This window comes from Triturus cristatus, chromosome 9, assembly GCF_964204655.1.
Source record: "Triturus cristatus chromosome 9, aTriCri1.1, whole genome shotgun sequence".
Lineage (NCBI taxonomy): Eukaryota > Metazoa > Chordata > Amphibia > Caudata > Salamandridae > Triturus > Triturus cristatus.
In genome coordinates this window covers 1,040,316,539-1,040,333,590 of record NC_140592.1, presented here as the reverse complement: position 1 = coordinate 1,040,333,590, position 17,052 = coordinate 1,040,316,539, and the positions used below count along the sequence as shown (strand labels likewise).

Here is a 17,052-nt window from a genome sequence, read left to right as displayed (position 1 = left end):
GATTAAACCCCTCCCGGACATTACAAAACAATTGTGTCCCGCACTTACTCGAGTGCGAGCCGGCGTCTCCAATCCAGTATGGCGTCTTCTTTTCCAGTACTAGGAACGTGAAACAGGAGTAAACCCGTATACCCAGTTGAGACCGGGTGAATTATAGTATCAAAACAACAATGTCTCAACCAGTAATTGTAGGGACAGTTTTAAACAAAGATGCATAAGTCATAAAGGAGGGAAAACGAGAGACCAAAGTATGAAAAAATATTTTAGTTAATATTATTATGCAAGAGAATTCTAACAGCACTATAATACAATCGAATTTTGGTAGCCAAACATACACCAATTGTGTACTGACCGTGCTCGGTGTAAGTGATAAGTGCAGTGACACAAGTGATATATACAGTGTGGGCGGCGCAAGGTGAAAACGACAACATTAATCATAAACAAATTACAAAAACACAATAATTAATTTGCATAAAGGTATAAATCCTTTGAAGGCCGTGGGTTACACTGGACTGTCGACGGCGTTTCGACCTTATGTATTTAAGGTCATCATCAGGACAATGGCTACAATTTGGAGAGTGCTTGGTGCTGGTCTAGTGAAAACGCACAAGGCGTTAATGCCCGGGCGATGGTCAGGTACTTCTACGTAAGACGGTATCACGAAGTGCTTTGGGATGCCAGAAATACGTGTGGAATCAAATAAGCCGATATGTAGGGTCCGTTGTAGTTCTGTCGTCAAGAGACTTGGTCACGTGGGCAATCTACATTTAATTAGAGTAGTGTCCAAATCGGCTGTTATGGCTCAAAGTCCAATCGGTGTGTCCAACACTGAAGATATAGCAACGGGAGTGCCAAAGTAGCACGACGACCGCTAAGGGAATCCAAGGAACTCAATCCAGGAAGAACAGACGAAAAATCGCCGGACTCGGGGAGCGGAACCAATACGCCAAGGTGACTGAATCGCAACCCGCGATAGAAACCAGCACCTGGTTTCTATCGCGGGTTGCGATTCAGTCACCTTGGCGTATTGGTTCCGCTCCCCGAGTCCGGCGATTTTTCGTCTGTTCTTCCTGGATTGAGTTCCTTGGATTCCCTTAGCGGTCGTCGTGCTACTTTGGCACTCCCGTTGCTATATCTTCAGTGTTGGACACACCGATTGGACTTTGAGCCATAACAGCCGATTTGGACACTACTCTAATTAAATGTAGATTGCCCACGTGACCAAGTCTCTTGACGACAGAACTACAACGGACCCTACATATCGGCTTATTTGATTCCACACGTATTTCTGGCATCCCAAAGCACTTCGTGATACCGTCTTACGTAGAAGTACCTGACCATCGCCCGGGCATTAACGCCTTGTGCGTTTTCACTAGACCAGCACCAAGCACTCTCCAAATTGTAGCCATTGTCCTGATGATGACCTTAAATACATAAAGTCGAAACGCCGTCGACAGTCCAGTGTAACCCACGGCCTTCAAAGGATTTATACCTTTATGCAAATTAATTATTGTGTTTTTGTAATTTGTTTATGATTAATGTTGTCGTTTTCACCTTGCGCCGCCCACACTGTATATATCACTTGTGTCACTGCACTTATCACTTACACCGAGCACGGTCAGTACACAATTGGTGTATGTTTGGCTACCAAAATTCGATTGTATTATAGTGCTGTTACAATTCTCTTGCATAATAATATTAACTAAAATATTTTTTCATACTTTGGTCTCTCGTTTTCCCTCCTTTATGACTTATGCATCTTTGTTTAAAACTGTCCCTACAATTACTGGTTGAGACATTGTTGTTTTGATACTTCTTTTCCAGTACAGCGTGTAAGCAAACGTGGTCTCTGGCTACTTCTGTTTTAAATAATAGTCACGTGCAACTCTTAACGTAAGAGAGTGACCGTCAATGAAATAAAAGCGTAGCTACTATATTGGAAAAGGCTAAATTTCTCATTAGGTTATACTCGCCTGACATTTATTGTGCTGCTCCATAAAAACTCTACAGCGACATCAACTGATCTGTGTATTCCCTGACTATGGCCCTCTATATTAAATAGGTAATATACAACTGGTAACGTAGGAGCGTGGCCTGCAAAAAGATATGTGGGCTGCCATATTGGAAGTGGGTAACTTCTACATCAAATGAAATTTAGCCGACGTTTATTATACTGCTGAATCATAACTACTCCCTAGCAATTTAAACAGAGGTGAGTATTTATGAATATACTCAAATAACTACAATACGTCAGCAACATGGCAGTGCCAAAATACAAAATGGAATATCAACGCAAAACATAATGTATTTAAATCAACAAGTCCGTTAATGTCTTTACAATGTCTAAACCCATCAATATTTGAGGCCCCCTATATCTAAAGTGTCTTAATCCGACCATTAAATGTATACTCAATCTGAGATACAATTGTGTGCATGATGGTCATTGTAATCGATCACAATCCAAGCCAGGTACAGTATCATATGTTACGTAACTCTTATTGAAAAACTTTTGGAAAAAATCAATGGAAATGGGATGGAATTAAATAGAATCAGATGTAAAGTCATATTATAACGTTAATAATCACAAATGTCATTGCCTTGTGTGTCAGAACACCAACATCAATTATCTAATATTAGAACTATCAACTGACGCAAGATTCACCTATCTCCCAGAAAATAATGCAGCTCTTGATATGTATTTAAGCCAGCACCCACTGTCTGCAATCTCATCAATTTTGCTTCGCACCTTCTCAGTATAAGCTCCCTATTACCTCCTCTAGAGTACCTAGGGACATAATCTATACCAAAGAATTAAAAACTTTTGTATATTCCTTGTGATGGACAATCATTAATATGACCCGCCACCTGGTATTTATCGTCTTTGGTTTTTACTGGCCTCATGTGCTCACTTATTCTAACCTTGAGGAGCCGAATAGTACTCGCCACATTTACACTTAATCATGTAAACCACAAATTTGGTCTGACAGGTAATGTTGTTGCGTATAGTGTAACTCCCCATCTTTCCATCCATGAAGCATTTTACTTTATCTTTGGCCCATCTACACATTATACAGAACCCATATTTGTAGAAACCCAACGTGTGTCTAGTGAGGCAACTTTCTTTCTTCTCAAGTGTAGGGTAACTGGGACATACTATGGCCCTGAGTGTTCTCCCTCCAGAGTACGGAACAGATGGATGTGCAGCTATGTAGTCCTCCAACATCTTATCCCCTTTAGGAAGATACCTGTATTTATTTAAACATTTGCATTATCTTGCTGGCATGCCATTATAATCTGCAATATGGTGTATAAGTTTAGAATCCTTGCTGTCTTTCCAAAGTGCATCGTCTACCAATCCCTGCCATTCTTCTGGCTGATCTCTCATCCTGTGGACTGTATCCCCTTTCTATGAATCGATGCTCTGTCTTGTATACGCTGTTGATACTCATGCTCCTCACTGCAATTTCTTCTGGCCCTCATCTCACCAAAAGGAATAGCATTAATCTGACTCCTGGGATGCGAGCTAGTGGCATGTAACGTTGCATTGCAGGATGAAGGTTTGCGAAAGTTTAGTGTGCAACCTCTGTATACATAGAAATTAAATGTACTCAACAGCGGCTGTTGGTCACTTTTCAGAGGTAGAAAGTACTTCTGATCGCAGTATGCAGTACATTCTTTGAAACTGCTGGTATTTGCTTCCATTGTCATTGCATTTTCGAACCAGATTTCTTTACAGGTAATACTACTTTTCAGTCAATACACAACATGTGAGCTACAAAATACAATCTACCAATGGAAAAATGATCATAACATAACTATAACAATTAGTTTGAGAACGTTATGCTATAGGTTCACATGTGGCCCCTCCACCTATCAATGAGTATCCCCCGTTGGGAGGGGGGAGAATCAAGGCTATCTTCAGGGAAATGCAAAACTCATTACAATCAATCAAGTTCTGTGAAAAATAATATGAACAAACGGGGAATGTGACCTCTCTAGGCTGATGACATCCTGAGGTGGTATCCCTTGGTCAACTCCCAAGAACTTAAAAATTAAGAAACTGGTAATTCTAACCCCAACCACCAGATGCTAGAAGCATGCCCTACCGCACATCATGCTGAACATATATTGTTACAAGTGAGTAACTTTTGCCTTTCTTTTTCTCTTTGATCTTGCCTTATTCTCCCAGGTAAATTTAGCCTTTATGATTTGTGCTCCTTCTACCTCTGTATACTAAAAAGGTGCCTTCCATACCTGCCCTCTGACGATTACTGGCAGAAAACCCACGTAAGAAACTGAGGAGGGTGGTGGACTTTAGTTTAGAGTATTTTCCAGTTGCTCGCAACAAAACTCGCCTGTGGAAGTTTTCTATCTTAAAAGGAAAAGTAAATGATTTTGATTATAACTTTTGGTCCCTTTGGCCGGTCTGCATCAAATCTGACAATCTGAAACAATCAATATCAAAGACCATATGTGTGAAGTTTGGTAAAAATTGTTATGATGGCTACTGATCACAGATTCCTCACCTTAAAATACATGTCAGGTGATTTTGGACGTAGCAGTTTTTTTTCTCTGCCATATTGAGTGTTGGACAGGTATCATTCTAGCAAGAAGATCAGAGGTTTATGGTCTCCGGTAGAAGTCAGGTTCCACATCATCATTCTGGGGATAAAGCCAATTCTGGCGTTGAAGACTTTCCTGACGTCCATCAGTAGGAAGCTGATGGAGGTTCTCACAGACTGGTATGGCAACTAGCAGGGCAGGATGGGGTCTTTTGTGGCAGAATACTTTACCTTCTTGCCGGTGGCTGGAGCATCATAACATGTTCCTGGTTGCCATCCATAAGGTAGGGCCCCTAAACGCCAAAGCGGGCGAACTGGGCAGACATAGTCCATCAGATCACATGTGGCGGAAGTGGAGCAGGCCATATTCGACCATTGGATAGAGCCCTTGCTAGATCTTTTTGCCAGCTTTGAGAATGCGGAATGAGAGCAATTTTGTGCTTTGTAGTTCCCACAAAAACATTTGTTAGGAAACTCACTCTGGCAGGGTTTGGACTAGGATCTCCTATATGCTTTCTCACCAGTACCGTTCCTGCAATGAATTTTGAGCAACCCAGTTCGTCATAATTGCCCCATATAAGCCCGGAAAAGTGTGGTACCTGGAACTCTTATGCATGTGCATCTGTGCTCCCATCAGGGTACCACCTAGGCAGGAGCTCTTGTTTCAGCGTCTGGGCAAGGTCCTCCACCCGAATCTCTGCAATTTATTCTGCGTTCATTGAATGCATTTATTTTGCCGCCAGAAATGGTAGATGTTCTCTTTCCTTCCAAGCAACCCTCCATGAATTCCCTTTATGCTGGTCATTGGGACAAGTTTGTACCCCAGCGTGGCATCCTGGATGCAGACCCCTTACAAGTGAATGTTGGATGTCCTTTTGTTTTATTTTGTCTTTATCCCAGGGATCTTACAATGGGCACTCAGTGTCTGACCTTCTGTCCTTATTTAAATAGCCTGTTGTATGTAATGTGTTTTATTAAAGATTTGACACACCTTCCCTTCCAAACAGTTTGTGGTACCACAGTTGGACCTTAACTTCGTCTTGACCTTCCTGATGTATATGCCTTTTGAACCTATTCACAGTTGCTCACTGTGTCTCTTGACAACTGTCTTTCTCATTGTGATTACATCAGCTCGTCTCATGAGTGAACCACAGGCACTTTCCATGCAACCGTGCCCTACACCTCCTTTTTTCCAGACAAATTGGTACTGAAGACTCTTGTATCCTTATCAAAAGTTGTGACTCTTTTGTGTTGAGCAGTCAATCACTTTACCTGCATTCCTTGCTCCCCTTTGCCCCTCAAACGAGGAGGAAGGGGCTCCATTCAGTGGACATGGTCAGGACTTTGTTTTTACATTCATCATACAATACACCATTTAGGGAATGATCAACTTTTTAGCAAGTAAAGGGAGGACTATGTACAAGAGGACCCTGTTGGGGTGGCTAGTACTCTTCATCAATATCTGCTACCCACTGGCCAAGAAGTAGACACCAGAAGGTCTGAGAGCTGTTGGACAAGGGTCAAGCCCACTACAACCGTGTTGACAGGAGGGGTGTTTGTCCTTGTTACAGTTCTGTGGAGTGGCCTCTTCTAAAAATGTCTCCTGTTAGTGATCAGCACACTCTTACCAGCAATTGGTAATGCTTCGCGTCTTAGGGTGTGGAAAGGAAAAAAACAAGAAACTGGCAGGAGTGGCGCTTACATGCAGCTCTGCCCAGAGCGATATGGAGTCAGTGGGGGCCAACTGTCATCCTGGGGGAGCACCACTACAAAATATCTGGATCCAGTCTGGCATCTCAGGGATGTCCTAAGATGATGAGAACCTGTGGTTAAAGAATCCACTAGAAAGAGCATTACCAACAATAGGTAACTTGTTCATTGGGTGTGGCAGGCGGGGTAATGGGTGTGAAGTAGTTGAAAGTACAAAAATTAGATTTCCAATGAAGTGAAGTATTAGCTTTAACTACTGCGGTGTAACTGTGTGTGTGTGTGTGTGTGTGTGTGTGTGTGTGTGTGTGTGTATGTATGTGTGTATATATATATTCACTGAAAAAACCATAGGTTTCAGGGGTGTTATAGTTAGCTGGACTTTTCACTTGTACAAAACCATTGAAATTCCCCCGTTATAGTTAGTTCAGCTAACTATAACTCGCGCGCCCGCAATGCACTGCTGATGACGTCACATATTACATCACTCATGACATGGTCAGTGACATCACTCATGACATCACTGATGACATCTCAAATGACATCACTGATGACATCACTGATGACATCATCCAGTGAATGTGTGTTTTTCTGACAATTAAATATGTTTTATATATGTATATCTCAAGGTCGATGGAAGAATAAATGGGTATATAAGTGTCTAAATGGATGATTTGTTTTTGAAAAATTGATTGTGTAACTGACTGATTAAGTGTATCATAGTGAATACATGGCTTAGTGAGTAATGTTTAAATATGTAAATATCTGTATCAGTCTCTCACTTTTTGTATAAGTGGCTGCATGGGTTGGTGAGTAGCTACATGGGTGTCTATATAGGTTATTAGTTGGTTTTTTGAGTATCAGTCTGAGTGTCTGCATGGTTCGGTGGGGGTATTACGTAGTGCATAGGTGCATGAATGTGTGACTCAATGTTTGTATGTGTTGAAGACAGCATGTGTGCAGGACTGTATGGGTGGATGAGTGTGTGTATGGGTGTGTTAGTGAGTGAATGACTGTCTCAATAGTGTCTTTATGAGTAACTACATATGTTTTAAACTAGTATATGTGACTATTGGTGTATATAAGTGAGTATATGTGAGAGTGAGAGATTGAAAGAGTTCCTGTATGAATAAGTATGTGTTTCTATAAGTGATTGTTTAAAAGACTAAGTATGTGTACGTTTCCGTAGAAGTAAGTGTGGTGGTGTGTGTATAACTGTATATGCAAGTAAATGTATGTTTGATTCTTTATTAGCATGAGTGACTATGTGTGTGAGTAACTCTATGGATGAGTGGCATTGTGTAACAGGATGTATAGGTGCATGAGTACATATGATTGAGTACATGTATGAGTGACTGTATAGGACTGTTGGTGAATGAGTGGATGTGTATGTGGATCTTAGAATTACTGAAGAGGTTGTTGTAACTGGTATTGGTATGTCCATTGTTTTGAAAATTTTAGTCTCTATTTTTAAATGTGTGTATCAAAGGTTATATTAGGGTGAGAGGAGGTCTGCCACTCTATCACAAGGATAATGTCATCAGTGATGTCATCAGTGATGTCATTTGAGATGTCATCAGTGATGTCATGAGTGATGTCACTGACCATGTCATGAGTGATGTAATATGTGACGTCATCAGCAGTGCATTGCGGGCGCGCGAGTTATAGTTAGCTGAACTAACTATAACGGGGGAATTTCAATGGTTTTGTACAAGTGAAAAGTCCAGCTAACTATAACACCCCTGAAACCTATGTTTTTTTCAGTGAATTTCTGAGGTTTTTTAAATGCTAATTCCTAACTAGAACGTGCCTGAAACCTATGGGTTTTTCTGTGAATTTCAAAGGTTTTTTAAATGCTAATTTCTAACTATGCCTACAGAGATAGGACATGTGAAGAAAGAAGAAAAAATGCACAGAAAGAAAAAAAAGAAGTGCCGAAAGAAGCAACAGAAGTCCTCAAAGATGAAGAAAAGTGCAGGAAGAAGGATAACGTGCAGAAAGAACAAAAAGAAGAGCAGAAAGAAGCCTTGTTGCAAAATCATCCTGTACCCTCAACTTTTTCAGACGGATACTGGTGGTAACTGAGTCTGACTAACCAGTCCTAGAGCCAGTGCTATGTTAAAAGACACTTAGAATACAGTGAAAACACCTACATACACTAGGGAACATTATGCGATGGGGTCCCCCTGTGATTAGCATGACCTCCTCTGTAAGCCCCTAGTATATAATAGGGCAGGGGGATTAAAACTACCTCTTAAAACAGGCCACAGGGCGTTTTTGCACACGTTAACTCAGGCTCCGTCCCCTCCCTTCACCACTGTGTAAACACGCCCTGTGTCCGTTTTTAGTTGGGAGATTAAGTTCATTTGAATCCTGAGGGTCCCTAGGGTCCAACTAGCCCACTAGGTACCTCCAGTAAGTGCCACAGAGCTGCGTTGCAGAGAGGTGTAAAAAGTGGCACAGCCTGGACCACCTCTCTGCAATGCAGCTCAGTGGCGCTTACTGGAAGCACTTGGTGGGCTAGTTAGCCCCCAGGGGCCCTCAGTTTTGAAGGGAAATTATATCCCCAATTTAAAACGTGCCATAGTGCGTGTTTGCATATGTCACCTCAGGCCCCGTCCCCTCCCTTCACCACTGTGTAAACGCGCCCTGTGGCTGTTCTAAGTTGAGAGATTAAGTCCCCTTGAATCCTAAGGTCCCTAGGGTCAAACTAGACCACTAGGTACCTCCAGTAAGCGCCACAGAGGTGCGTTGCATAGAGATGTAAAAAGGGGCTTGGCCTCAGAACACCTGTCTGCAGCGCAGCTCCCTGGCGCATACTGGAGATGCCTGTTGGGCTAGTTGGCCCTCAGGGACCCTCAGTATTGAAGAGGAATTAATTCCCCAACTTACAACTCGCCAGGGGGCGCGTTTGCAGAGTTCTGCAAAGAGGGGGCGTGGCCTCCGGCACGATGCCAGTCTTTTATTTATTTTAATTTTTTAAGAAGGGGGGCTGTGTGGTTCCCCTTCTTATTCTAATTTATTGGCCCTGATGACCCCATCTCCCAGGGCCTGTCTCCTAATTATATTTTTTTGACCCCAATCCCCAGGGCCGGCCACTGTTTATTATTTTAAAAAAATATATTATATTTATAGACACACCTAGGACATGCTGGACAAACCGTACGTACCTTTCACCATGACGATTTGCGTGATATTCATTAAAAAGCGACTATGCATACAATGAATCCACGTGGAATGTATTTACCCCACTAGTGAAGCTCTGACATGTCTGATGCCCTACCGTGCCTAATCCCGGTAGACACCCTTGTCGTTTATATATACAAACATGGGTAGCTATTGACGGGCACATTTAATACTTATGCACACCAAGCCATTCAAAGGGGATTCGACAAAAATTCGACCAAAACTATGCAAGAAACCCCCCTCACGGTTAATAAAACACACATCCACTGCCGGATGTGTAATACTTTTTATTTTACTCTCTGGAAAGGGGACGAACATCACTTGAGTCACAGCGTGCTCCTGGCAGAGCCCAATGCTGTGTTTCACCCACCATTGCCTGCTGAGTGCCACACACCTCTGTGTTGTATTCCACCAGCTAGTGCATATGCTATGACACTCTCTAGCCCATGTGCACTGTAACACCACCCCGTGAATATGTCATGCCACACTTGTCTTCGCACGGGTTATATTGCCCCATATAACGTGCCTTCCTCGATGCCTATGTTATAACGCACAGTGCTATGCCATACATATTACAATCTGGGATCCATATCTTTGTCACAGTGCATATGCAACGTTACACTCCCCAGCACATATTTTATATTACAACTTTAGAGACTAGTTAGGTTACACAACACTGCCCTGTGCATATTACACTCCAAGGCGCATATCGCATAGCACGCGCTAGTGCCTGTGCTATCTCGCGCTCTCCAATGAATCTGTCATTGCGCACAATGTATTGCATATTATATTTCACGCCCGGTTCATCTTGTATCACACTTTTTGGTGCATAGTTTATACCATACACTATATCTAGTTTTCATCTTCAATCGTGCTCTCAGGACTATGTTCTATATAACACTGTGTTCACCTACCCTTTTCACGGGCATTACATTTTGCGATAGGGGGTGGAGGGTCAGGGGGTGTTTCTGCCAAGTGAGCCCGGAGTCACAGTCACAAACGTCCTCTTCTTCCTGAATAAAAGTGAGATTATGCTGCATACTTGTTCATATTTTAAGTAGTTCGCACAGACACACGTTTTAAAACAAAGTTCCTAATACCCGCCTTCTCTGAACAGTTAGCTTGCTGCCCCATCCCCCTCCTCCCTATCCTCTGTTGTGGGAATCCATGGACTAGCCTCCTCCCTCCTGCCATGCATGGTCTGATGTGCTGCCACTGCCCTCAATTTAGTATGATGTACCAGTCCACTCCTCCTGCCCTCCATTGCCCAATTCTATGCCCCATCATTGACCTCCTGCTTAAACTCTGTGCTTAGCTTGCTGCCCCTATTCTCCTTCCCCCTGCCCTCCGATGTCTTTGTGCATGCCCCTGCTCCATCCTTTTTGCCCACCATGTTCCATGGACCTGCCACTCCTATCTACTCTGAGTGTTCTGTTGAGCTGCCACTCCCCTCCCACCTGCCTAGCATTGTCAGATGACTGTAACCTGTCCCTGCCACCTCCACCCTGACTGTCCACATGCCATGCCCCTATCCTCTTCCTCCTGTCCTACATGGTCCATTGTACTGCCACACCCTTCTGCCCTCCCTGGTCTGTTGTGCTGCAACTGCTCCTCCTGCCTGCCCTGTGCGGTCTGTTGTGAACTTTCTTGTCTGTGCACAGGTCCTGACCCTCCCTTCTATCCTCCATCGTCCTTTGTGTATGCCCCTGCACCCTCATTCTTCCCCATCATAGCCATTGTGCTGCCACTAACCCTCCCACTTGCCATGCATGGTCTTCTGTGCTGCCATGGGCCCTCCCACCTTCCCTGTGTGGTCAGTTAGCTGCCCCTGAAACCCCTCCCACCTTCCCTCCATGGTCTGTGTGTATTCCATCACAGTCTCACTGTTGCTCTTCATGGTGTGTCTTGCTTCTAGTGCCCATCCTTCCTGACCTCCATGGCTATCTTGCTGCTCCTGCCCTGCCCCTTTGCCCCCAGCCCTCTGTTTACATGTGCAGACCCCTACTCCCTCCCTCCTGGCTTGTCTGTTCCATTGTAATGCCCCTGATCCGTCCCTCCTGCCCTTTATGGTCTGTTATGCTGCAGCTTTCTCTCCTGTCTGTCCATTATGGTCAGCTAGCTACCATTGCCTCTTGCCCCTCTGTTCTCTGTTGTCCATGTGCATGGTCATGTCCCCTCCCTCTTGCTTTCTATGGATTGTTGTGCTGCACTCCCGTCCCGCATGCCCTGTGTGGTGTATTGTGCTGCTGCAAACCCTGATGCCTGCCCTGCAGGGTCAGTTTGGTGCACCTCTCCATGTCCCTCCTGTCCTCTGTTATCCAAGTCCATGTCCCTACCCCATTTCCTTCCATGATCCAATGTACCATACTTGCGAACATTTTGAACTTGGTAAGAGGGAGATTTTGAAAAAAAACTGGGGTATTGATTTTCCCCTTTGAGTTACATTGAAAAAGAGGAGATTGTAGACAGGAGACAGATCAAATAAAGCCCATTTGAGCTTAAAAACATTGGACGTTTCCTGGCTGAATCGGGTCTGTTGGCATGTATGGTTGTACTACCATTGCCTCTTCATTCTGCCCACAATGGTCTATTACATTGCCACAGCCTCTCTTGCAAGTCCTGTATTGTTGGTTTGTTGCCCCTGCCCCCCTTTCCACTGCCCTCCATAGTCTGTTGTGCTGCCACGGCCCTTCCTGCCTGCTCAGTGTGGTTAAATTGTTGCCTTTGCACCCTCCTACCTGCCTTCAATTTTCAGAGTCCGTGCCCCTGGCCTCTGCCTCTCAACAGTATCCTAATGAACAACTAGATTGCTAACATTCTATATTTATTACAAAAGTGTGGAACGCCTGACGTCATCTTGATGTAATCAAAACTGTAATACCTAGAGCATTTCCTTTAGAAATTACATATATGAGAGCGTCTTAGTGGCATCAAAATTGTGGTTAGTGCTCTAAAAGACTAAAATAAGGACATATTTTCTGAGTTTTCAAATAGCGACAAAGCACTTTTAAATTATTTGTTATCTTTATGTTTTTTTATCCAGTTGACCACTTGATTAAATGTTGCACTTAGGGGAGAGGATGTGGTGTTACTTCCAGAACTGCAGACTTTGCAACTGGGGAACCAGGTTGGAGTTTCTGCTTCAGCTCGACATTCTGTGATTCTGGTCAAATCATTTAGTCTCCCCATGTCTACAACCAAAATGAATTTGTTCTTGTGTGATGTAACTAATGCTCATGTAAAGCACTCCAATACCTGACAAGTCTGCACTATATAACACTGCAAAAACACAAAATAATAAGTGTTTTGCACACTTCTGTCATTGGGCTATATTTAGGCTACATCTGGGTGATTTTGGGCTACATTTGGGCTCTTTTGTCTCCGGTGGCCATCTTGGGAGATTTATTTGTTATGAAGTTTCCTAATTTCCTCATGTACTGCAGTCTCCTCAGTAGGAAATGCTTTCCGTATTTTACTTTGATTCCATCATGAAGGTATTCAGATATGTCACACATTTGCCATAAATTCTGAATGTTAGCACTCTAGTTGCTCATTAGATCACTGTAGTAAAACTACTGTTCACCATGGAAGTCTGCTCCTGGTATTAAAAGTGCATGTTTCAGTCTGCATGTCAGAATTTTTTAATGAAATAGAAGAGGATTTGAGAAGTCACTCAAAATGTGCCCTTATTTTCTTTCTTCAGCATTAATCATAATTTCTATGGCAAAATGAACCCCCTCATTGTGTTCCTTTTTAAATTAAATGTTTTAAGTGTTACCAGTTTATTCCAATCAAGATGGCTTCAGGTGTGCCATACTTTTGTCATAATGAAGACCGTAAGCGCTCTAGTTGTTTTTAAGAACACTCTGGGACATTCTGTCATTGGGCTATACTTGGGCTACATCTTGGTGATATTTGGGCTACATTTGGGCTCTTTTGTCTCTGGTGGCCATCTTGGGAGACTTATTTGTTATGAAGTTTCCTAATTTCCTCATTTACTGCAGTCTCCTCAGTAGGAAATACTTTCAGTTTTTTACTTTGATTCCATCAAGAAGGCATTCAGATGTATCACACATTTGCCATAAATTCAGAATGTTAGCACTCTTTTTGCTCATTAGATCACTGTAGTAAAGCTACTGCTCACCAGGGAAAACTGCTGCTGGTATTGAAAGTGCATGTTTCAGTCTGCATGTCAGAATTTTTTAATGAAATAGAAGAGGATTTGAGAAGTCACTCAAAATGTGCCCTAATTTTTCTTTCTGCAGCACTAATCATACTTTTTATGGAAAAATGAACCCCCTCATTTTGTTCCTTTTTAAATTAAATGTTTTAAGAATTACCACTTTAATCCAAGCAAGATGGCTTCAGGTGTGCCATACGTTTGTCATAAGTAGGACTGTTAGCGCTCTAGTTGTTCTTTGGAACACTCTGGGAAGCTGCAGTAGAACACAAAGGAATCAACTGATAGTCTCTGCCCTTGTTGGATGTACATGTTTTACTGAGAATGTCAGACTTCATTCTCACATGACTGAGAAAGATAATGTGAATTTACAGAAAATAAGCTCTCAGTTTAGCTTATAGATCACCTTCCAAACCTCTGTGGGAAAAGCATGAGAAAATATTTGTCTCTCAGTCATGATATCCCAGCAGAAGGCTTTTTCACATGGTGAAATCACCTTAGAACATACCACAATTCCTAAAATGAGTATGGTACCATCAACAAATGATTTATAATGTAACTAAAGTCTTAAAACCTTCTATTAACTGCAATGCTTTTTAATGAGGTGCTATCATGTATATTGGTCCCAAGATGGCTGCCAACACTTCTTGGATGAAGTGCTGACAGCCAATCAGATCTCAGGATGAGATGTGTGGTTAGGCTCCGCCCACATATATATATGGTTTTACTTTTGATTTTCTCAGGAACTACTGAACAGATTGACTCTATATATGCAAAAGGCACATCCCTAAGCTGAGGACTACCTCTCTGCCAAATTTCAAGTAATTCTGTTCAGCCGTTCGGGCTGTACCTTGGACTAAAGGTCCCTATGGAAAATTGCATGGGGAAAACGTGTTTTGGGACCCCCCTTTTTTCTCGGCCCCCGCTTGACGAATCCCCCCAAGACTTTCAGGGTAGGAGCGGAGCGGAGCGCCCCACCTATTTTGAAAATTTCGCGAGGATTCGTCAACCGGCGCCGAAGTTATTCCAAATAGAATGTTGCGGATTTCCTATGGAAACACGGTCCTAACTATAACTATCTACTGGCGACCGCCAGTAGATTATATATATATATATATATATATATATATATATATATATATATATATATATATAATGTGCTCCTTTTGCCGTTTCCCCTCGATTGAGAGCACTCAAAAACAGACCAAGGTGGCAAGCCTTTTAATTCAGGGTATGAGCAAGACGTGCTCCGGTCTCGGTCCATTAAAGCACGTATTCACAAACGCGACTGCCTTTGAGAAAGAGGGTTGATCCTCGAAACGCGTCAGGCGTATCGCGTGCATGACTGTCTGATTGCAACTGCCTGCTACGTCTTGCTCATACCCTGAATTAAAAGGCTTGCCACCTTGGTCTGTTTTTGAGTGCTCTCAATCGAGGGGAAACGGCAAAAGGAGCACACACACACACACACATATATATATATATATATATATATATATATATATATATATATATATATATATATATATATATATATATATATATATATATATATATATATATATATATATATATAATATAAAAAAAAAAGTTGGAGTTTGTATAGGAAGGTATAATCATACTGGAAAGATATTCTCATTATTAAAGAGTTGTTTCAGTGCATAAAGTAATAGTAACATGCAAGCTGTTGGAGGGTTTTTCTCTTGTTACCGTTGCTGTACTGTGACAAAGGTAAATTGACCTGACCTTTGCACTGCAGCAACTAAAGTATCCAACGTTTGGATGTGGGTATAGATATAAATATGGAGAGAATACTTGACCAGTAAATGTGTAATATGGTCCAATTAAATTAAAACATTTTCTTGTAGGTTTACAATCGCACCTTGAAATACAATGTTGCTACATTTTGTTCGGTTATACTAAGTCTGTATATAGATTGCAATAGACTGAGTGAGCAATGTCGGGCAGTTACATTTCTTAAATACTATGAATGCTCCTAAGGAATGGTTCACAGAATATTACTCTTGTATGTAAAACATGTGGCATCTCAGAGGATTCCACTCCGTTCTCTAAACGAGTTGCAGTATGTTCCTCTTTTTTTAATACATCTGTGACCCCTTTTTGGATTTGATTGGCAAAATTGTTAGACAATCTGATTAGGGCACCCAGATCAGTGCCAGTTCATGTTTTTGCATGACCGTACTGGGCAGTCTGTGAACGCAACATTTGAGTTGTCCAGTTCCGGTGGTTAGTCAAAGGCAGCAGAAAAGCATTAGATGCTTCTCACTCCTGTGCAGGTGTTTTGCTGCGAACTAATCGCAGTGTCCTATCTGTTATGAATCAGTTTGAACCAATTTCTTATGGCTCTGTTACACAAAGTACATGTTTAGTAGCTGTCCGGTCAGAAGCCATGCCATGGCTCCAGTTCCAACCTAACTATGTCCGTTGTGGTGTTTGTGTCCTTGAACAATGTTTATTTTAACATCTGTAGTGACACTTTTGATGTATACATTAATTTTATCCATAGCATGAAGTGAAGGCCTATCCTACTCAAGAAGACATTCTGAGCGAGCGATATGTTTATCAGCCCAGGCTTCAGGTCTTTGAAGAAGACTGTCAAGCACTCTCTCAATTTGTCGAAGAGTAAGTTGAATTTTTTTTTTTACATGCTTGCCTGCTCATTCATTTGTCATATTGTGTCTATGTTGATATAACCTCCTTTAAACATTTTCATATGTTTCTTTAGTGCTGATTGTTGCCGTGGTCTCAAATTAGAAGTACTTGATACTACATGAATGTCACCTACAATGTGATATTGTAAGACCGCACAATAATAATGTTAGTAGTTTATGAACTTTGCGGTTTAAAACCATTTAGAACTGTCCTCTTATCAGTGTTGAGTAAGAATAACAGGGTGGCTACATCAGCAAATGCATCAACTTTCATGTGGATTAACACTGGCCATTAAATTTGCACTCCAGTTTTCTGAACGTACTCTTAAATGACAAATCGAGAGATAAATGCATGTCACCTTCCGAAGGAACATTTATATTGGCCCTGGGCACCTGTTAGCATGTCTTCAGTATGGACAGGTTTGGCCACGTTCTTCCCACACAATTGGAATCTCTATTGAACATAACCCACTAACCTATATAGCATATGGCTCTCGTGAAATAAGACCTCTTTGGCTGCTTCATTGTCCAAGGAGATGCGGATTGAAATCCTTGTTCCTGGTTTGAGACTCCCACCAAACCTCAATCTTCAACGCTGTATCTGTTCTCGGTCTTTTTTTTAAATTCGAAAAATATGAGGACATATCGCAGGTGGGAGCAGACCCAAGAAAGACAAAGTGGGGTGCAAAATGAGGCCTGAGGGAGAGTCCGTGCATTCGTCACAGTTTTATATTAATTTGGATTG

At 42.1% G+C, this 17,052-nt stretch overlaps 1 protein-coding gene across 1 annotated transcript in view; it reads left to right on the top strand.

Annotated features, from left to right (window-relative positions):
* The window catches only part of KNL1 (kinetochore scaffold 1), a 598,022-nt gene that overhangs the window by 289,908 nt on the left and 291,062 nt on the right, over positions 1-17,052 (top strand). Inside the window, exon 14 of the mRNA XM_085626857.1 lies at positions 16,163-16,278. Within this exon, the coding sequence (XP_085482983.1) occupies positions 16,163-16,278 (116 nt within the window). The remainder of the gene's footprint in view (positions 1-16,162; positions 16,279-17,052) is intronic.